The following is a 23,675-nucleotide window of genomic DNA, read 5'->3' as shown; positions in this document are numbered from 1 at the left end:
ATATGCTGTTATCGCGTGAAAGAGTATATATATAAGAGTGTATACATACACACATCCTTACAAACTTTCACATTTATAATATTAGTAGGATTAGGATTATACTCGTTATCTACGCGAATATTATGATGAGGAAACTTTTGTATGTTTATATCGTTTTCACGCGAAACCCCATGGACCGATTTCGAAAATTATTTCACCATTATTTCTAATTTACTATGTCACTCAGTGAAGTAGTGTATAGTGAAGTGAAATGACATAGGCTATATGCATCACGGGCGAAGGCAGGGCGAACAACTAGTAATATATAAACATTTGAAGTAAAATACACTTTTTCCTTTAACGAAAAAAAAGCATACGTACTATTTACGCAGTTAGTTTCAAATAACAACGTCATTGTTTCTTATTAAAAGCTAACGTATTAGCTAGCTATTTATATATAGTGACTAATTACAAAAATATTTGTTATTATTTTTTTCTTATTTTTTATTGTTTCAATGTTTATCACTTTCAGAGTATTCGTGATAACGAATAGCACGATTGATTGTATAATTGGATCTAAACCTAAATATTTGGTTGCGACCCAATTTTTCTAGTAATTTATTATAATTAAAAAATCGGGTATATGTTTTTGTGTTTTAATTACTTATTTTAAGACGCAATGCTTTTTATTAAATAGAATTGCTAATAATGTTTTGACATCTATTAAACATCTAATAAAATCGTCAATTGTAATTCGCACTCGGAAGTCTAAGGATTCCGTACAACACGGGTTGTTGAGGTTGTGAAGAATGTGTATCAATTTATTTATCGTTTATTATACCACGGATTGTTGTTGCTTTAAAACTACAATACAACTATCTATAAAAACTACAATACAAATATATATAGTTCTTAAATAAAGAGAAACTACTTTCATCAGCCGACTCTTCTTTGTTTCTACTGATTTCCGAATCGGTGGTTTTTGTGAAACGCAGTCATTTTTTTAAAGCGCTAACGAAATATAATATTATGTATGTACGTATGTTTGAGTATTGAGTATTTATTTTTAGCGCTTTGAAGTTTGTGAACGTTTTTCTCGAAATTATAACTAAACACGATTTATTCGTTCAGTATTTGACTTATTTTTGACCACGCTCGCTACGTGAATATAATTCCAAACGTCAAACTAAATAGAATCTATAGTTTTGATGTTTCATTAGAAAAGTTGTTCTGTATGATGGGCATTACTGTCGGCTTATAATATTCGAGTATTGAATAAATCACGCTATACATTAATTCGTCAAACGTTTCATATCCGCATAAATCCATTGTCCAACCCATCAATGCCGTAGATACTGATGCTATCGGAAGCGGACATCACTTTTAAATTGATAATATTCCATGGCTGATAAGTGTTATCATGCGTACGAATTGCTAAGTTATTCCATGGTAAAATAAATCGTATAACCATATTTGTTCTTGTTAATTTTTCCTCCTTTTATTTTTAACGCTTTTGCTGGTATGCAGAATGCATGATATACGCACCAAAATATACATTTTTATATATACATTCGGCTTCCACAAATCCATTACTAATCTATCAAGAATGATCTAGAGATAAGATACTATTATAAATATTGATAAATAACAAAAAAATCGCCATTTTGTGAGTTCAAGTGAAGTGGGCATATTATGATCTCATAATTTACGAAATGTTTAAATTAATAATATTTAGTTTGTTAAGTATAGGTTTAAGTACAGCACAAATTTTACAAAGCGGTCAGTGCAACCCGAATATTGTCCACGCAGACGATTTTAACATTGGCAGAGTAAGAGTTTTTGCATTTTTCCGTTTTGTAGATAATAAGAGCAAATCCACACGTGTCCTGTGGGATATGGAGACATTTTGAGTTTTCTTTATGATTACGGTAATCCAGAAGATTTTTTAGATGTGGTAGTCGAGCACGCTTCAGCGCGAATCGGGCCAGCTCGCGACGGGAAACTCCCACAGAAGACCGGCGTGAAATAGCATGCAGCTGTGTTTCGTTCGGTGAGTGGGGGAGCCAGAGGCCCACATAGGTAGCGGTTATCATCAGGCAACCCACTAGCATTGCCAACGATGATATACTAACAACTCATCTTATTTACGGAATCTTTTCCTTACAATCTTATAATAAAGAAGGACAAAAAAATAAAGAAATCGACACTTACACACATTTATCATAATACATTCGCTGGTGTCATCACAAATAAGTCAGATGTCATAAGTCAAATCATAACTTAAATAATAATTAGACATTCAAAACAATATACCTATTAGTAATGATAACATAACGTTTCGTTTCTAATATCTAAAAGGTAATCGTAAAACAAGACCTTTTGAATTTACGTAACCTAACAGTCGTACGATAACTGCTGTTTCATTGTTGATAGCTTAATACTATGAATATGATAATCAGTCAAACACAATTTAATTATAATGAGGCCTTTGTAAAAAGGGGGTTAACGAAGCTCAATCTATATAACTATTCAGAACAGTAAATTTCAAATAGTTTTTAAAGTTTCTATTATTCTAGTTTTTTTTTTTTGTGCACACTTACAATACTTTCTTGTTTATTTTTATTAATCTAACGATATTGATCGAAATCAATTCTGTTATCAAAGTATTATTTTAAAATAACGTCCAATTTTTATATACATCGATTATTATGAAATTTATTTTATAAAGTATAAATAAAATATTGATAGGAGGTAAAAAGGAAGCAAACTTTTAATACGTTAATAATGAAGTGGATCCCAACAAAATAACGATCCTGTCCTACTAATCCTACTATATCCTACTAATATTATAATTGCGAAAGTTTGTAAGGATGTGTTTGTGTTTGTTACTCTTTCACGCAAGAACTACTGAACCGATTGCAATTAAATTTGTTACGTAGATAGCTGGACAACTGGAATAACATATAGGCAACTTTTTATCCCGATATTCTTACGGGATACGGACTTACGCGGGTGAAACCGCGGGGTGCAGTTAGTTGACTATAAAGTTACCATAACATTTTTGCAAACCATGGTACTGCGGTTTTGCGGCTGCTGTAATTTACACCAAATAATGTCGTTTTCTCACATTCTATCATAATTAGATTTATTTTTTTAACCACATTTTTACGTTCATAATATAGTCATATTACTTCAGCTGTCCCATGAGGTTGATGTTCAATGAGATACTCTTTTTTTTTTTTTATTTGACGTGGTGTGACGTAAATGACTTGTTGGAATTAAGCTGAGACGAATCTTTAGATTCGTAGGTTTTCGAGCAAATGTCAGTGTCATAACCGTTCCTCAGTTATTACATAGAAACAAAATCGTGGATTATGGCGGGAACTGTTTTTAAGAATGCTTATTTTTCATAACTTGCGTTAACTAATTACAAAAAATGTTTAGTGCATTTTCATTATACAGTGTACCGAGATAATGCTAAAATTTCACATATTTCTTTAAAAAAAAATGTGCTTTTAAACATAGGCCTAGTCATGGGAGGTTTTATTTTTCGTTTTAAAATAAAGGTTATTTGATGTATGTTTGAAAGGAAATCAAACGGAATATTAATATCGGATGATCAACGTATTGTAATATTATGTTATTTTTAAAAGATGTACAACGATGTAATAATTTTATTATTTTAAATATTTTTAAATATGTTTTACGTTTAATAATTAAATTAAATTATATCTTAGATTAATTAACAAGAATGTTACGTATTAACGTAATTTATGTTTTTCATTCTACGTTATTACTATTAAATATCATCTCGTAACTGATTGTAAAAAAGGGGTAATGCTTTTCGGGTTAATATGACGGGTTCACACAATTTTGCATACATATAAAACTACTTTAAATCCCTCTATAAATAAAAGAAACCTTCAAAATCCGTTGCATAGCATTAGATCTAGACATACATAGGAACAAACAGGGGGATAGGTGTTGGTACTACTACGTAGTGACTAACTTACTCTGTGTGAGTAATGTTTAATTTATATTTTATACAAATTCTTCAAGATTTTGACTGAAAAACAGATGTTTTTATCATGCGATTATGTATTAATCATGCGTTTTTATATTCGAATGATATATCGAATTTGAGTCGGTACGTTTGTAACTCTTTCTTGTATAGAAGATTGGGACGGATCAATAATCTGTTTCATATTATCATTCATGTTAATCCGAAGCATGCTCAGCTCCTATAGCCAATATAACAATTTAATTAAATTAATTTCCTCCATAAAATAAACATTTTATCTATCTGCCCCCAAGTACATAACCGTTAATTCATTATCTAACACTCATTGACAATGTGAAAAATTGTCATAAACATTTATATAATAGACAATGTCGGCTCATAAAATTACAATAATTTTATGACAAGCTCATAAAATAATAAATGTTTGATAAGAATTTCATAATGGATTTAATTTCAATTGCAGATTAAGGGGGCAGGGGAGGGGTTCCTTTCTTCCTTCGATACAGTTTTTTTTTTCTTGAAGTGGTGTAGTTATTCAAGCTGTGGCTTCCGTATAATAAAATCACAGTAATAAGTTGTCTTTAATACTAATCTTTAGGGGTCGATTACAGACGAAACCATTGTTGACACTAGGATTATTTCTCTTTCCTTGCTCCTGTAGTTTAGCAATGAAAGCGTAACGTAACGTAACGTAACGAAAGAGATACAGATTTTCTTTTGACAGGTATCATCATCATCATCATCATCATCATCAGCCCATATATGTTCCCACTGCTGGGACATAGGCCTCCTATGAGGGTTCAGGCCATAATCCACCACGCTGGCCAAGTGCGGGTTGGCAGATGTCACATGTCGTCGAACTTTTAATTCTTGGACATGCCGGTTTCCTCACGATGTTTTCCTTCACCGTTTAAGCAGTGGTGATGTTATCCACATGCGCAGATAAATTGAAAAATCAATTTATTTCCTGCACGCTCGCCCGGTCTCGAACCCCGACTTATCGATTTTGAAGTCCGAGGTTCTCACCACTGAGCCACCACTGCTTTTGACAGGTAATTAAATTATTATTTATGTTCAGATTTGTATTGAATATAATAAAACGATAGGCCTTAATTCATCCACTTCTTTCGTCGGTACAATCTTGAGAATTATAATCACATCATTTGACAATACAATAATATGGTATTATCGGGCTAGTCTCATTATGGAGCCTGAAGCTGTGGGATAAATCCAATAAATTTCTATTCAGACGGAATTTTTTAACTAAAAATTGAATATGTGCTAAATATCTATCTAGCTATCCAATACTTTGATTTTAATGTTCCTTATACAAAATAGTAACGAACAAAAATATATCGGACACACACTAATGAAGTTTTTACGTTAACCATAAATAGAATTGTCACCTCACAGTTCGTATGCCGGATATATGACATCAACTCGGTCGGGGGTAAAAATTCCATTTTAGTCAGCATGAGCGGACAAAAAGTTGTTGTTTTACTTGGATTGGCTCATTTAGCGCGTTGCATCGATTAACATGATCATTTTCATTTAAATGCGTGATTATTATGCGAATATTTAAAATACGATGTAATTATTAAATGATAAATGCTCCGTGGCCTGTGTGTATGGTTTTCACATTGTAAAAAATTGGCTTCGTAAATGTTTTACTAGCTGCAGCCCTACCGTGATACCCGGTTAAAAATTAGCCTTTGTGCTAATCTAGACTGTAACGCATCATTATATCAAATTTTATACAGATACGATGAACTGTTTTCGTGTGAAAGAGTAACACAAACATACATACATCAATTTATCCATACTTACAAACTTTTGCGTTTATAATATTAGTAGGATATTTTCATATTTACCGTGTGATTTGTGGTGAATAGTAATCAACTGTAATGCTGTGGATATCCTGAAATGATTAGATTTTATTTATTTAATTCATGAATATCTATTAAACTATTCCGAATTTAACGCGTAGAGCCGCGGGCAAAAACTAATAATGTTTTAATTGGGTGATGATGTGTTTATGTGATGTGATTTCTAATTAAACTTACAATTTATATCTTCTTTGAACACAGATATTGATCAAATTAAAACAAAAATGCTTTATCGACCCTCATAGTCGTTCCCTGCAGTAGGAACAACATTATCATATATTATTTTGATTATTATTTACAGTTTTCTGGAAAATGGAACAGCATAGAGGGAACACGCAGCCCTCTTCAAACAGGGGACTGCTCGTATTTAGAAATAAATCCAATCGGCAATACGATAAACGCTGGGACAAATAACTTTAACGTGTACATAAGGTCTCTTAATCAGAACTTTCTAGAAGAGATTACTGGAACTGCGACCGCACGGAATGAGACTGCCACATATTCAATGGTTTTGCCGACAATTGATAAAAGTAAGTACCAGTATTATGTGAAGATTTTGTTGTTCTGTAAGGACATAGATTACATTTTGACGATATAATTATCATTACTGATGTTATAAATTTGAAAATTTATTAAGTTTTTAATGTCGTTATGGGCAACTGCGAGGTGCTGGTTCACCTGATGGTAAGATGGTAAGCGATCATCACCGCCCATGAACATTCCCAGAGGTGTTGCTTCTGCAAATGCGTTGTCCGCTTTTATGGGGTAATAGAAAAAATGGGGTAATAGGGGTATAAGGAAGAATTGATGAGGGGAACGAAGGAATGGATTGGTGAGGAAAAGGATTTAGGCATTATAACTTGTGTGTTTCCAAGTCTTTCTTTCACGACAGCGGATCTATTTTACTACAAGATGATATGATGTATGTAACTTAGTCAACTACTAAGCGGATTTATTTTATTACATGATGATGTGATTTAACTCAGTCAAATAGTATGTTATAAATTTCAAACAGTTTACCAGATTTATATATTTTCAGCTATCGATATCCACGTCATGCTAACTGACTATGAAAACTTTGCCCTCGCATACAGTTGTGAAAATGTGGGAGTCAGTCAGAGAAACGGTAAGTACAGTACATGTTGCTTGAAATTTTATTGGAGATAGATAACCTGGCTGGTCGCCCCGGTTTCACCCGTGGTACATATATAGCCTATGTCACTCAGTGTAATTGCAGCTTTCTAATGGTGAAAGAATTTTTGAAATCGGTCTAGCCGATCACGCGTGATCGCGTGGCGAAGGGAAATAGGGATTATCTATATATAATATCTATATATCAAGTTTCTATCTCTATCAAGTCTCTATATAGTATCTATATATAAAGTTCTCGTGTCACAGTTTTCGTTGCCATACTCCTCCGAAACGGCTTGACTAATTTGATGAAATTTTTTGTGCTTATCCGGTATCTATGAGAATCGGCCAACATCTATTTGTCATACCCCTAAATGATAAGAGTAAGGCAGAACAGCGTTGGCCGGGTGCAGCTTGTTTTATATATACACGAGTTTTAGATTCGACGAGGTCTGCAAAAATTTCCTTTCTTTCTTTCAATAAATAGCATTGAACCCGGATATCGACCCAAGACGTATCAGCATCCATTATACATGCTAATTTCGGCATTGACAACAAGATAAGAAATTTATTATTTTCATATGCTTCCAAATAGTAGAGTTCAAACATCTTAGTTATCTAATAATAACAATATTTTATTGCCAATATGAGTACAGCTCCACTGGAGTCTGGGATTATAATTATTTGCATAGAATTTGTAAAATTTGACAATTTTTAAATATTATTCTTTGTTCAGTATAATTAAATGAATCAAATAAGGTTGGAAGCGAAATAGCGTTTCGCTATATCTTATTATTTTCGATTTTAATTTTACACATTTTTTTTAAAACTGACATATAACTACGCTAATACTACAAGGACGAAACTTTGTATCTTATATGTTTGTTACCGATATCAAAAATTCCTTCACCATTAGAAAGCTGCTAGATACAGAGACGGGACGAGACCCGGGCCACCAGCGTGTAAATAAAACATTTCATGGTATTTTTAACCCTTTTTCTCGTTTCCAGTGTACATTTGGCAACTGGGTAGAAGCACGTCTTTCCCCAGTGAAATGATCGTCAATCTGATGAACCAAACCATTTTCACGAACTTCGGTTTGACATCAAACGATTTAACGATGACAGACCACTCGGAGGCCGCTTGCTATGAGCTCCCGGTGATACCTCCAGGGCAATCGGTGATCCTGCCCGGACAATGCGACCCCAATACAGTAGTCGTGCAGAATTTTAATGTATCACAGGTCTGTATAAATCATGAAACAATTAGCATGATTGTAATTTTTCTATCGCCGAATTGAAACTCAATTAATGTTTAATTATATATTACGCGGGTGAATCCGCGGGGCGCAGCTAGTAATGTATAATTTTAACTAACTAAGATTGAATGCGTTATGATATCAATCACATCTGCTTAACGTGATTTAAGACCCATCGTTGTGAAGCAGTAGTGATTACTCAAGCGACAAAATTATGTCTACTTAAAACGGATAAAACAAAATACGAATCGTATATTTTATGTAGCAAAGATCAGATTAATGATCGACCTCTACGATACAATATTTTATGTGATAGTACCAGATGAATGAAATTAAGCGTAAGATGAATTTTGTAACTACGTACACTACCCGTGTATATATATACATATATATATATATATATATATAGTGATTTATGTATATATTTACTCATGCTTTACTGTGCATAGAATCTGAGACTAAACGTAGGCTACGGTATTAAAAACGGCGGTCGTTTCGATAAATAGCGATTTCTTCCAGACAATCGATGTACGGAGAGAAATTAAAATAAAGGCAGGAGTGGGGAATCTTTTATTATTCCGAAAATTAGGAAGAAAATTGAACTAAACACCCTAAGAAACAGTTTCTTTGGTGCAGGAAATTAACCATTGCCTGTAAGGTTGTTCCGAACGCCTCACGAATTTAACAATACCTAAACCTACTATGTTGCTATAACTTTAGCAACAGGTTATCTACTATAAAAATAAATGATAATACTATAGTCTTATTCTATGAAATATGTATATACGTTTAATAGGCAGATAACAATTATCTTGTTCCTAATAAGTTAATCTTCGTTACGAGATTTTCCATTAAAAAAAATGTTCATATCATAAATATTATCAAACCGGTAATAATAAATGAACTCTCTGTCTAAAATAATGTCTTATCACTAATTTCTGTGACTGATTATATATAGGTATTTTGTTTATGTAAACGACTAGATAATACCACCATAAATGGATTAAGGGTAATCCAGATTAGGATATAAATATTTTTTCAAATCATCGTATCGAACTAGCCGCCTCCGCTGACTTCAATCAGGTTGACCCTGGGTAAATCCATACAAATAATCCACTGTCTTCTATTTAACCAAAAGTCCATTGAGTTACATAAAAGAGAAGCAAAAATAACCCTTTTCAAACATTGGTGTGGTAACTTCGTAATACACAGTTTGTTGTGTTGAGACAGATATTTGTAGTGTTAGATAAAATTTGTTTGAGATATCCGGACAAATTTTCAAAAGTTATGGTTATAGTGGATAAGCTAATCTTTATGAACACAATATACCATGAGTTTTAACCGTCGTCAGACGTGGTTTATAACCTGAAACAGTTTATTACATGCACTTTCCTTCATGGGATATTTCGAATGTTACGATTAATTTCAACTAATTTTTTGAATAATTTATTGGAAAATATTAAATATTATGATGTACTAGACGCTAGTCCCGGCTCGGCCCGAATATGAAAATTCCTGTTTTATCCCAAGGGAGTATTAAATCCGGATAAAAAGTATCTTATCGCCCAAGTCAGAGTTTAACAAGGTTAGAGCCTTGTCTGCATACCGAATTTCATCAAAATCTGTTCAGAAGGTTCAGCGTGATTGACGGAAAAACATCCAAACAAACAAACTTCCACATTCATAATATTAGTGTGATTACTAGCTGCGCCCTACGGTTTCATCTTATTTTTAAAACAGCTTAACTTTCCATATTACACCTTGGATTTTCAAGCATTTTCCAAGCGTAGAAGCGAACAGCTGACTGTCGCATAAAAACATTACACTTATTATCAAGTGATCTATATTTACTCAATTATCTTTCAGTTCCAAGGAGTTTGGCACCAAATCGCCAGCTATTACTCCCCAAACGCTGTTGGGACCTGCAGCAGAGCTGAATACACATTACAAGGGTCCGTGGTAAACGTGGTCAATAGCGAAGTGGTGTCACAGAGCTTGTCTACCATCAGCGGTACTGCCAGCATCGCCAGTAGCGATAACAGTGCAAGATTGTTGGTCACCTTGCAAGTGGCTCCGGGAGGTATGTACCTGTTCAGAAAGCTCGTTTCCTTTCCCTTCCCTTTCTAGTCCATTATATATTTCCAGTAGTTAATCCTTTCAAAGGTAAAGCTAGAAAGCCCAAGATTTATCCCGCATAATTCCTTTTCCGGGATAAAAGCTATCCTTTATCCTTTTCCGGGTTTAAAACTTTCTCTGTCTTTCACGCAAATTGGGTGAGTTAAGGCGTGAAGAAGACCCGACAGACAGCGTTTCTTACTTAAATATTTAAATAAAAAAAGGCATAAACTGACGATGCAATTTTTCTGATAACCGCATTTATCATTTCCAATACTCCACTTATCCTTATTAATCACTTGATAAAACAGACATATACTGAAAGTCATTCTCAAATCTCAGTCAACTTAAAATTATAAAAGAAGCGCGAAGCGCATACGAAAAAGTTTTACCAAATCATTAATTACGCATATATATTTCATGTCATGATTTTACACATTTCGCATTTTTTACCGTAATCTAATCGATACAAATAAATCGCTAAATAAACGCTAATCGTACAACAAGAATACTGCTCGACCAATAAGACAATTTTATAACGTTTTTGTTAAGGCATGAGGCAGGTTCTTATGGAATAAAAAGAACGTACCGCAGGTGAAGCCGGGGCTGACCGCTAATCCTACTATCCTCCTAATATTACAAATGCGAAAATTTGTAAAGATGTGTGTGTTTGTTTCTCCTTCACGCAAAAACTACTGAACCGATTGCAACGAAATTTGGTACGTAGACAACTGGAATAGCATAGAGACAACTTTTTATCCCGATATTCCTACGGGATACGGACTTTCGCGGGTGAAACCGCAGGGTGCAGCTAGTATATTGTAGTGCAATGTTCATTATCAAACCTCAAAAACGACCGATTTTATATATTTTTGCGTGCTTACCACCTACCTATAATTCAAAAACGGCTAAACTGATTTTACTGATTTTTTTGTTACACTAATTGTCATTGGATTAGGATAAGCATTGTTTTAAATATTGTAAAACTTACTAAAAGGTCTACCCGGGTCAACCACCTAGTATAAAACAAAACAGGGCTCTGATGAATCGTATTCGTTCCGCAAATTAATCACAGTGTTATCACAATAAAATTCATAATTTAAAACAATTTATCGCACCGCCGTAATCAATAAGTGATTGATATAAGTCAAGAGTTCGTAATAAAAAACGCTTCAGCAAACGGATCTGAAATAACGGTAATATTTGTTTAAAATATTGCAGTTGTGCTAGTTTGTGTAGAAAAAAATGTGACGTCATTCATCGAAGAAATGACGTCACATTTTCCGTCTGATGCACTTTTGCAATGAAAATTCCCTTTCCCATTCTGGAATGAAAAAGAGCGTACTAGCGACGTTAGCTACGATCTAATTCATTTAAGTTCATACGAAACTCTTATGAAATCCTCAATATTAAATGCAAAGTATTGTAATTTTTTTTTTGTTTTATATCATTGATTGCCAATGCTTATAAATGCATGCCTTTTAGATTATTTTATATCCTATATTCTTTCTTTCACGTCACAACATAGTTATATGACTGGCCCTGGCTTCGTCCGTGGTACATATATAGCCTTCCTCGGTAAATGGGCTATCTAAAATTGAAAGAATTTTTCAAATCGGACCAGTAGTTCCTGAGATTAGTGCGTTCAAACAAACAAACAAACTGTTCAGCTTTATAATATTAGTATAGATTATTGTGTAAGGAGATATTTGAGCTGGAAAGTGACTTAGACTATTTTAAATCACGGTGAAACAACTTATCCCTATGTGAATTACCTTTTACTACGTGGGTGGTGAACGAAAAACAAACAAACACAATTTCGCTTTACAATGAATAAAGATTACTTTATACTTTATTAAATATTTAAAAGTTATTTAATTCGCTGTTCGGGGTTTAAAGCCCGTCAGCATGGCTGAGTCTGTCCCGATTGACATGTTATTTTTTTTATGTTAATTTAAATTTATATTAGTTTTAATTTTTTTAATTTATATTAGTTTTTCCATCGGTTTGTTTTTTTTATGTTAGTTTTTTTTTATGTGGCAATAAAATTTATTTTCTTTCTTTCTTTCTTCTTTCTTTAATTAGTCAGTCTGTAAACCATATTCAACAATAAGGAACATTTACACAGCTAAAACTGTAATATATGGTTTTCCTTAACATTTTTTGTATTATAACACAACAATTTGTTTAACAATAATTAATATTGAGATTATATCTAATCAAAGTTTAAAAAATACCCATATACTAATGATAAGATTACATTTTTATTTTCCTTAGGACATATTTGGGCTTTCGTATGTTATTCGTAATTTATTAATTCATTGTAGAGTGAGAGCCATGGTCACCATACGAAAGTCATCATATTCTAAAGAAACAATGTGGGGGTTTAAGTAATGTCGCATACATGTATTAGCTTTTGCCCGCGGCATTGTAGTAATAGATATTATTATACATACAAACCTTCGTCTTGAATCACTCTATCTATTAAAAAAAACCCCATGAAAATCCGTTGCGTTGTTTTAAAGATTTAAGCATACATAAGAACATAGAGACAGAGAAAGCGACTTTGTTTTATACTATGTATATGCAAGGTAAACGACGTGAGTCTTTCACGTCACACAGACCACCAAAAATTATTTCACAAAAAATTAGCCATTTTGTACATATGTATATTGAGATATGAGACTGGCAATTATTTTTTTGGCACGACTATTGATAACACTTAGCTATCTAGGTATTATCGTTAACCCTAGGTGAAATATAACTTATCAGCTTTTAGCTGGGGGGCAATGTAATTGCTATCGTTATTAGAAAAGTTACTATGTGACCTGGCATGTTTCTGTATGTGGTAGTCGAGTACGCTTCGGCACGGATTGGGCCAGCTCGCACCGGGGAAGTACCACACCCCCACAGAAGACCAGCGTGAAATATGACTACCTCCTGTCCTGTCACCTAATACTACGACAGACCGTCGCCAAAACAGTATCTCGTTCAGTTTGCGTTGCTTATTGAATGTATACAGCGCGGATAATAGAAACGTATAATTTTATAATAACATTAACTCTAGTACTAACGATATAGCAATTATTTTGTTCATAAGAAACGACTTAGCATGTATAAATCGTTCCATTTATATACAAAACTTCTCAATGAATATAATTACTGACATATTTTCGCTAATTATCTTGCATTAGCATAGCTTTAGTATTTACTACCTGGGTTAATGATATTTTACGATGAGTGCAATCCGAATAATTATACTTCAAGTATTTAATACGAAAAGCTCGATGCGAGCGAAGATATATATGTAAATTTAAATCAACCAACACTAAAGTAACCCTGTCTGTCTGTCTCTTCTTCACGCCAACCTATCTACCGATTAACTTGAAATTTGGTGTTGAGATTATTATTTTTTTGCTAGTTTCATGTGTACGAAGTCATGACTTATCACAACAAAGTCGCCTCCGACGTCTGTGTGTCTGTATGCTTATATATTTAAAATTACGAAACAAATTCGATATGGTTTCTTTAATAAATAGTATATATAGTTTATATGTATAATAATATCCATTAATAGTGGAATAATACCGCTCTCATACTCTATAAGAGAAAGGCAGAACAGCTTTTGCCGGGTTAGCTATTAATATAAACTGTTATTGTTTATAAATCGTTCAAAAAATCTTGATACCTGTCGTAGTAAATAATACAGAATTTGAATGTGGAAATAGATACCTATTTTTTAAACATTTTCAACAATAAATATTAATTGTCAATAATAAAAATAATTTACAATTCTAAACCCGTTTTCCCTGAACAACAGGCCTTATGATTTCAAATCAAATTCTCAATTAATTCGTAGCAATTTACACAAATAAGGTATATATGAAAACGGAAACTGCATTCCCAAATTAAAATCGTATTTGACTCACTGTCACACCATGACCACGTAATATTTTATTTAACAATTAAGAAAACTCTAGATTTTATTATTCTATTTTATCCCCATTAAAACATTTCCGTGTGTTATTTAATATTTTTTTTTGTAATATAATAATATTTATAATTATACATAAAAAAAAATTGTATATTCGTCTTAATGACGTAGAAGCATACACATGAATATGATTTTGATATCGTGATATCTTAAACGCAAATTGACCTTTTGAGGTGAGACTGCAATTAATCTGTAACTTTTTTCTTTTTTTTAGTTAATGTACAATCGTCTCTCTGGGTGCTGGCGACTGACTATCTCAACTACGCCGTTTCGTACACCTGCGAGGATCTTGCCAACAATCAGAAAAGAGGTAAGGTTTATATTTATGACACTTAAATGAATTTGATGTAGTGAATGGTGATCCTAGCTTAAGAAATAATGCTTTATGCTGGACTAAAAAAACAAAATGATATTTCGCTTTAATTACAAAAAATAAGTGTGTAAATAAAAATAAAATGGTTTTCATAAAACGGCATAAATCTATGTTATAATTAACAATGATACTAAATTTTTAATTTTTGTGATGAAGTTTAGTTTTTGGATAAGAAATAAAAACGTTATTATAACAATATTAAAATAGCAAAGCATAAAAAATGAAATTTACTAAATTAAAACAAAATTTCACTTATGAAATAATAAAGAAAAATAATGTATAATTAAAATTAAAGTATCGCCAATAATTAATCTTTTTATTATTCCTTTTTTATTTAATTAATATCAATATAATAACCTATGTTTGTGATTACCCCTTAATATCATTCACTACCCATACTATTACCATTCCTCTTTTGTAACAAAGGTTGCATTCATTTTAATTTTTTTGTAAGTGCCATAAAGAATATACAAATAGAAATTTAAGTTTCAGTATCGTCATTAAGGCTTACAAAAGCTCACACTCAGGGTAAGAAGGGCATACATAGATTTAAAATTAAATATTATGTTAATGAGTATATTAACTTCGCTCTTTATAGCATAATGAAACCGTCTAAATTATGTATTTATTTTAACTTGACGCCAGACAAACTGCAAGCCCCATTAAGGCCAAATACATAAAATTTTATAGCGGCTATTTGTAAAATTTTCATATAAATTATTTGATTTCAACGTGATCAAGCATTTAATTAACAAAACATACAAATGAATGTCTATCAAATACCAGACGGCCTACAAAACCGTCTTCAAGCAGTCCTGCTTAAAGGCGTTTTGTAACCCAGAACCCAGATCAGATTAACGCGGTCGTGGACGAATAACAACTAACTCAATTGCCCCTTCACCAAAACGGCTCGACGGAACACAGTGGGGTTTTGATCGGTAGGAATCCGACATAACCCACGGCTCCTTCTCCGGGACCGTGGGTATCTATACAAGATTTCCGCTCTCAAATACAACAGTAATTGTATTGTGGGAAAGTGACGGCATTAGACGAACTCTATCTCTCTCTCTCTGTCATCTGTAACTGTCGCACCGTCACTTAATAACACAAATAATACCATATAGAATTAAATTAAACAGGTTGTAATCAAAACCAAAAACCTGCAAACTTATAACATCCTTGTGTATAATAGACACACATCCATGTTATAAAAACACACACACATTGCAATAAAAAGACGAAAAAACACAATAATATATGCATTTCAAAATATAAGTATAAATTCCAGGAATATAGCAATATGAATGTTTTTATCATAAATTTAGGCTTTGGTCTATAAATTATTTATTTTTATCTCTTCTAAATTAAGCATGCAAATTTGAAGCGCAGTTAACATAATAAAAAACAAATTTAATGGCACATGCTATGTTTAAATCTGCAATAATTAATTTGTCACAAACATAAACATAAATTCAATCAATATGATAAATCAAAAAAATTGTAATACAGAAGTCAATATTACTATTCAAGTAAATATCTTGTAACTGACTACTTTTATGATAAAATCATTATCACATTTAATAACATTTATTTTATTTACAATCAAGTTTAAAAAGTATTGAAAAGTTTGGCTTAACAATAACCATACATCATTCGTCATAATTTCATTCCCGAATGCAGTTTCAGTAACTTTTTGTAAAGACCAGCACAAATAGCAAGAGAAGAAACAGATATAAATATAGTTTAAGATGTAAACGCTTTAATAATGGAATCGACTAAATTGTCACACTCTTTCTTTACGTAATGAAATTATTAAATCCTGGCGATCGTAATCAGGATAATAAGATAATCTCATCAATTTATTGTATAGTCAATGATCCTCGATGAGTGTAGGAAGTTAAAATTGAATCGGTTCGTTGATAGTGAGACAAAATCGAGTCTGAATGTGTCGGTGACAGAAAACATACGTACATACAGATGAAAATAACAAACGAATGTTTTTTCTTTATATATTCTTTAAAATCAAAGATGTTTAAGCTGTTTGATACCTTTTGTTATGAAACACTCCTGTTATTAGCAGAGGTATTTGATATTAATAACTTAATTACTCCATTTACTTTTAAGATATCAACATTTTAATTACATCCTTCAACCACACAGTTTTAAGTCCCTTCGATCTAAGTACGTAAAAGCTTCTCAATAATAATAAAAATAGAATTAAAGCCAACGAGATAGTTAGAAATAATAATCTCAATCCCTACTAATATTATAAATGCGAAAGTAACTCTGTCTGTCTGTCTGTCTGTTACGCTTTCACGCCTAAACCACTGAACCGATTTTTACAAAATTTGATATGAAGATAGAAATGAACTTGGGAAAGAACATAGGATACTTTTTATCGCGAAAAAAGGGTAGAAAGGGTTGAAAGAGGGGATGAAAGTTTGTATGAAAGTTCGTTATTGTCAAACCGATTTTGATGAAACTTGGTATAAAGATGGAGATGAACGTGGGAAAGAACAAACCACACTTTTTGATGCGAAGAAAATACTCCTTACCGTGTCGCGCGATATAAGCGAATTCTACGCGGGCGAAGCCGCGGGCGAAAAGCTAGTATAATATAAAAATATACTGTTAACTAGAATAAATAACTGCATAGTATAGAAGGAAATGGCTATCCGCTGTCTGTCCCTATCTATGCTTGAATCTTAAAAACAATACGATGGATTTTGATGCTGGTATAAGAGGAAGAGGAAGCAGTGGTGGCTCAGTGGTGAGGACCTCGGACTTCAAAATCGATAAGTCGGGGTTCGAGACCGGGCGAGCGCGCAAGAAATAAATTGATTTTCAATTTATCTGCGCATGAAGATAACATCACCACTGCTTAAACGGTGAAGGAAAACATCGTGAGGAAACCGGCATGTCCAAGAATTAAAAGTTCGATGACATGTGACATCTGCCAACCCGCACTTGGCCAGCGTGGCGGAATATAGCCTGAACCCTCATGGGAGGCCTGTGTCCCAGCAGTGGGAACATATATATGGGCTGCTGATGATAAGAGGAAGGTTCGTTCGTATGTTACATGCATTATTGAATCCGGTGCGAGTCGATAGTATAAAAATAATTTATCGAAATATGTTCTAATGAAAAATGCACTTTATAGTTATATAATAAATCGATAACTAGTCACATCCAAAACTTGTTTAGGATTGTTTAAAATTAATGCGCTGATATGCTAATATTTTTTCACATTTTTTCGTGGAGTTATTATATTTGAATTATCCTAATAGTGTTTTTGTCGCTTCGCTCGGTCGAGACGGAGCTTCCGAAATCTATTAAAGTGTCATAATTAATTGATACTCTGTAATATCTTTAAATAGATTTAAATTTATTCCAAATTTTTGCGTTGTTAATGGTTCATGGTTGTTTGTGTTATTCACTATTATTTATGATTATATTTCTAATGAATATTGTTGTAAATTGTCCAATGGATTTTAAGTTGACAGTGGAACGGATTAGACGCTGAAACTTTCCATTCGGCATATATTGTAACTAGCTGAACACCCCAGTTCCACCCGCATAGTCATTTACCGTAAATTAAAATATAGCCACTATAATCACTACAAAGTATAAAACAAAGTCGCTTTCTCTGTGCCTATGTCGGTTTTTTTAATTGATAGATTAGATGGTGATTCAAGAGTAAGATTTATATGTATAATAATATCTATTAATCTACTCCGAATTAACGCGTGCGAAGCCGCGGACAAATGCTAGTGTAATATATAGTGTGTCTAGTTTTTTCAACCGACTTATAAAAAAGGAGGAGGTTATCACGTCGACTGTATTTTTTGAGTATATTCCCACATAATTTATAAGAAAATGTTAAATATTATTAATATTTTCCTTTCTTTTATTTAAAAAACGTGCCTTTGTGCTTTATGGTGCCTGCCATAAGGTCTTCTTTAAATTTGGTCTAGTTCTGATAAATTGAAGGTGACTCAGTTTTTGGTCGAAATTATTATTTTTATGCTAGTACGGGTAGCCAGTTGGTATTTCACCAGATGGTATATTTATCAGATCAACACCGTCCATAAACAGATGCAGAAGTGGGCATTCGTTGACCGCTTTTGAGAGGTAAGGAAAAGGGAAAACTTGACGATGGGAATAAGATGGGCTGAGAAAGATGAGCAAAAAGGATACCTTCAACTCCCAACTCACCGAATGAAACATTCGCATACAAGTTTCACGCCAAACTTACCGGTGGTGTGGAGCTCCCCGACAGGGGGACTAACTCCCGACAGTATCGAGATCTAATTCTATTTTGATTGAACACTAAAATGACACTATTAAAAATTAAGACAGTGCAGTGTTTCAATGAAATTATTGTCGATCGAACATTTCGTTTAGTTAATGCCATTCGATAAGGATAAAAAAACTCGTAATGGATGCAGAATAAGAGTTCAAGATCGAGGTCGAATAAAATCGGAATTGAATTGAAAACTAAGTCAATTTCGTCGCTTAGAGTCCTGACCCAATTCGTGTCGAAAGTGAATCGTTTGGTTACTAATTTAATCTTTACAAATTTGCATAAATAAAAGCACTGTGCCTATTGATATCTGACATTTTATTTTGAATATTAATAATTAATTTATCGATGAGACTTTTGTTACCTGACTAGCCGAAGAATGATGGTTTTCGATCATATGTTTGCCTACACATATTAGGTGTCGTAGTAATCATTAAAATTGTGGTGGTAACATAGACTATATAGATAAACAAAATGGCGACCGCAAATTAAAAAGTGGGCCGCAATTAAAATGTATGTCAAATGGAAGATTGTATCATAATAATGTCAATGAAACTAAAACATTATCAGCGATTTTTTTTTTGTTTTCATAATGATAAATTATTCTCATTGCGCTGTCTATAATTTCGCGGAAATGATAGAGTGAATGTTATTCAGGAAATGTTTATTGGTGTTTTTATTAGGTTTTATTTATCAATGAATGCGTATACAGGAAACCAATAAAGCAATAAAAGAATCAATAACGATAATTAATAAATAAACATCGCAAAATGAATAAACATGAATTTTAACGAGTTGTATTAAATATTACGCTATTCAAAACGCAATTGATATGATTTAAAAAGAAAGAATGAATTGTTTAATTACCTGAAATACGTTACATATAAATGTTATATACTTAATAGAAAAAAAATCGAACGTACATTAAATAAGTGAATAAGATATACAATGTACAAAAAAATAGCCATAATTTTAAATATGGGGGTCAAGCATGCGTTGACATGAATTCTGAGCCAGCAGAATGCCCAGTTCACAGCGGGAAATCGAAATAACTAATTTTGACTTTAACATTACAGTGAACAGCTGGATTCTCAGCAGGACGAGACAGCTGCCAGACGCTGTCAAGGTCCAGGTGGACAACGTGGTCGCTTCATACCTAGACCTGAACGACTGGTATTACATCCAAACGGACCAGAGCGATGAGGCGTGTTTCTATTTCCCAGAACCAGCGTTGGACAAATCCGTCGTCTTTCCGGGACAGTGTGATGAAAGCATCCCAGTTGTTGCGAATTTCAGTGTCATTGATGTAAGTATAATTTATATATAAAACACCACCTTAATATATGACTCTGCAATATGATGAATAATCACTAAATAGTATAAAACCATAACGCCCTGCCTGTCGCCCTATGTCCCTACTGGCTGCGCCCCGCGGTTTCACCCGCGTAAGTCCGTATCCTGTAGGAATATGAGGATAAAAAGTTGCCTATATATTATTCCAGTTATCCAGATGTCTACGTACCAATTTCATTGCAATCGGTTCAGTAATTTTTGTGTGAAAGAGCAACAAACATCCTTAAAAACTTTCCCATTTATAATATTAGTAGGAAGTAGGATGTACGCTTAAATATTTTAAACTGCCTAACGGATTTTGAGTCTTTTTTTTTGTAGATAGAATGATTCAAATGTTTTATTTATGTTTACCAATTTTCCCGCCATCTGCAAATCTTATTTGAAAATTGTTTACTTTATTCCCGATCTGGTCCCATTCATATTTCATCAAAATTTAAACCGATTTAAGATAATAAAGCTTTAAAGAGACTATAAAAAGAACTAAAAAACACGCTTTAATGACAATATAAAAAGTGGAAAATAATTCGCAATATACGAATTAATTAACAAGCATAAGATAAACTGTACAAATATAAAAAAAAAGTTGTGTTCATGTCACTACATGTAAGGGACGTTTTTAAATTACATTTATTATATGCATTTTATTTTTTATAGAGATTTTTGTATGATTTTCGATTTTAACCAATGTTTCATCAATAAATAAATGTCCATTCCCATGAATTAAGGACTATGAAATATCATCAAAACATCCCATTTTGAACTAACGTAAACACTATCAATAAATTACTTGTTTTCTAGTATCTGGATATTTGGAACACCATTGAAGCGTACCCGTCGGAAAATGCTTTAGGAAGCTGTGGTAATGCAAGGTATACCCTTGGTTATGGAGGCGTGGTCGACGTGTACAATACAGAAGTCATCAACCAGACCTTGCTCACCATTGAGGGGACAGCTGTACTGGCGTCTACTGATGGCAGCGCGAAACTTGAAGTCACTTTCCCCATTGCAGGCACTAACTGTAAGTACCATGTGATCAATAAATAAATCTAGCGCAGGTGAAACCGCGGGGCGCAGCTAGTAGGTAAATAAAATAAAATAAAAATAAAATAAAATTTTCTTTATTTGTTTCAAATTTTTTTACATAATATAGATACATACATTGCATTGAACCTCACACTAGGATCCCAAATCCCAAATGAAATGCAATTTCATGGTATTTCGTATGCGAACACATTTTTGTTATAATTTAATAAAGATAGATATATGTAATCTCTCACTTAAACCACTTTATTCTTAGGTTACACGAATTAAAAAAAAAACACAAATTTGATAAAATCGAATGCTTCTTAAAAAAAATTACAATAGCTATCCGCCCCAGCTTCACCCGTGGTACATAATATTAATTATCGCCTTTAGCACTCAGAGATCACGTAGTTATCCTACGGTGAAAGATTCATTAAAATCGGTTCAGTAATACCTGAGATAAGCGCGTTCAAATAAACTCTACAGTTGCGTATTATTAATATATTTAAAATGTTTATCACTTGATTAACGCCAAAAGTATTATAACCAATATGTAACGATTACCCTTTAATTGATAACTGTAAAATAACATGCACATGAAGATAAGAAATAAAACCGGAATATAAGATCTCAATAATGTAAGAGGTGTAAATAAAACACGTCATGTGTTCGATAATTTATTTTATAGTATCATATATGTATTTGCACTCCAATTAAAAAAGAGTAAATTTCTATTATATTACGTAGCAAACGAATAATTAAATAATCTAAACAGTAGACTACCTACATCACATCTCAGCTAACCATCAGTCGAGATCGTGGTCAAGCGCTGCCCTATTATCAAATAAACAAAATAAAAAATAAGATATGGTTTTATCAAATTGTTTTTCAGCCTCTAAAATGTTCTAGTTCGTTTGTGATACCTATAATCATATTAGTAACACAATTTACTAGCGATAATAGAGTTAGATAGCAATAGAAAAAACGGCAAACATACTTCAGGGCCATATACGAATTTGATATAACATTTATTAAACTTTAAGGTCATATTGTGATAGTAAAATGTTTTTATTAAATTAATTAGAAATATTAACTATAGCTCACGATACCTAATCTTACAATGTAACGATTGTTAATATATTTCTGAGTATGGGCTCAATAGGTTATGATCTAGATAACAGCAATTAGGGTATTTATATGAACAATTTGGTATAATAAAACTAACGTATATTTTACAGGAAATGAATTATTCAACAAAAAGTTGTAATTACTTTTATTCATGCATTCGTCATTATGTATACTTAAATAGTGATAAATATTCTCCGCACGATATACCACATTCCGTTTATGCATTAAAATAAAAAATATAACGCCTTGAATATTGCATGAATGAAAAATAATATTGTGCAACATTTTTATCATGTATTCGTGCCTTTAAAAATGTCACTTTAATACCACGTTACACGAAATAAATAATAAATATTAATAAAAATCGATCAATTGTAATATGGTAATACATTCATAATTCAAGGGTAGAATGAACTCTCTGTGGGTTAGTCATATTACCAACTGTTTCGCTCAGAGCAACAATTCAAATATGGAAGGCGCTTTTGCATAACATGCTTTTGTTTAGGTTTTTTTTCTTTTGTACAGCCGGTACATTGCCAATCTAACCAGCCTGTTTTTATTCAACAAAAAGTTTAGTTAGTCACTTAATTGATCTCTACCGTCATAATGGATCATTATTTTTTATGGTTTTAATATGAACTCAACGTTTAAAGACTTCTCAATGCAGGTTATAAAGTGTCAAAAAAAACGATTTTTTAAATATGTAAGAATAAGCGCCCACTGTCATTAGATTATGAGGTGCACCAAATTAAATGTCAAATTTTCATTAAAGGATAACGTTCAAAAAGGACTAAATACTGAGAAATTAATAGTTAATTAATCGATTTAATAATATATGTTTTTCTATTGGAAAGAGTTTATTACTGTTGTGTTATGCCAATGACCGACATTCGCATAAAGACTCAAACCTACAAGTTTAAGTTTAAGCAAATGATTATGCATAGTTTTCGATGCGTTCGCAGTTTTCCATGCTGTGTCGTTTTTTAACGGGCATCTAGGCACGCGAACTTCGCGAATATATTAGGTACTTCGCGTAGCCTCTTACACATTTGTGTGACTCACACGGTTGCAAACAGAACATTTGCCGTTTTCATCTTTACTGTGTCGCGTA

General features: G+C 32.7%; 1 protein-coding gene across 1 annotated transcript in view; it reads left to right on the top strand.

Annotated features, from left to right (window-relative positions):
* The first annotated feature begins 1,691 nt into the window (after positions 1-1,691).
* LOC119828739 overlaps positions 1,692-23,675 on the top strand; it is a 49,740-nt gene continuing 27,756 nt past the window's right edge. The window contains exons 1-8 of the mRNA XM_038350982.1: positions 1,692-1,808; positions 6,188-6,416; positions 6,926-7,012; positions 8,028-8,260; positions 10,142-10,355; positions 14,599-14,694; positions 20,137-20,366; positions 21,212-21,431. Coding sequence (XP_038206910.1) covers positions 1,692-1,808; positions 6,188-6,416; positions 6,926-7,012; positions 8,028-8,260; positions 10,142-10,355; positions 14,599-14,694; positions 20,137-20,366; positions 21,212-21,431 — 1,426 coding nt within the window. The remainder of the gene's footprint in view (positions 1,809-6,187; positions 6,417-6,925; positions 7,013-8,027; positions 8,261-10,141; positions 10,356-14,598; positions 14,695-20,136; positions 20,367-21,211; positions 21,432-23,675) is intronic.

Source organism: Zerene cesonia, chromosome 8 (assembly GCF_012273895.1).
Source record: "Zerene cesonia ecotype Mississippi chromosome 8, Zerene_cesonia_1.1, whole genome shotgun sequence".
NCBI lineage: Eukaryota > Metazoa > Arthropoda > Insecta > Lepidoptera > Pieridae > Zerene > Zerene cesonia.
The sequence above is the reverse complement of the archived record's forward strand: the minus strand, read 5'-3'. Positions and strand labels throughout refer to the sequence as shown.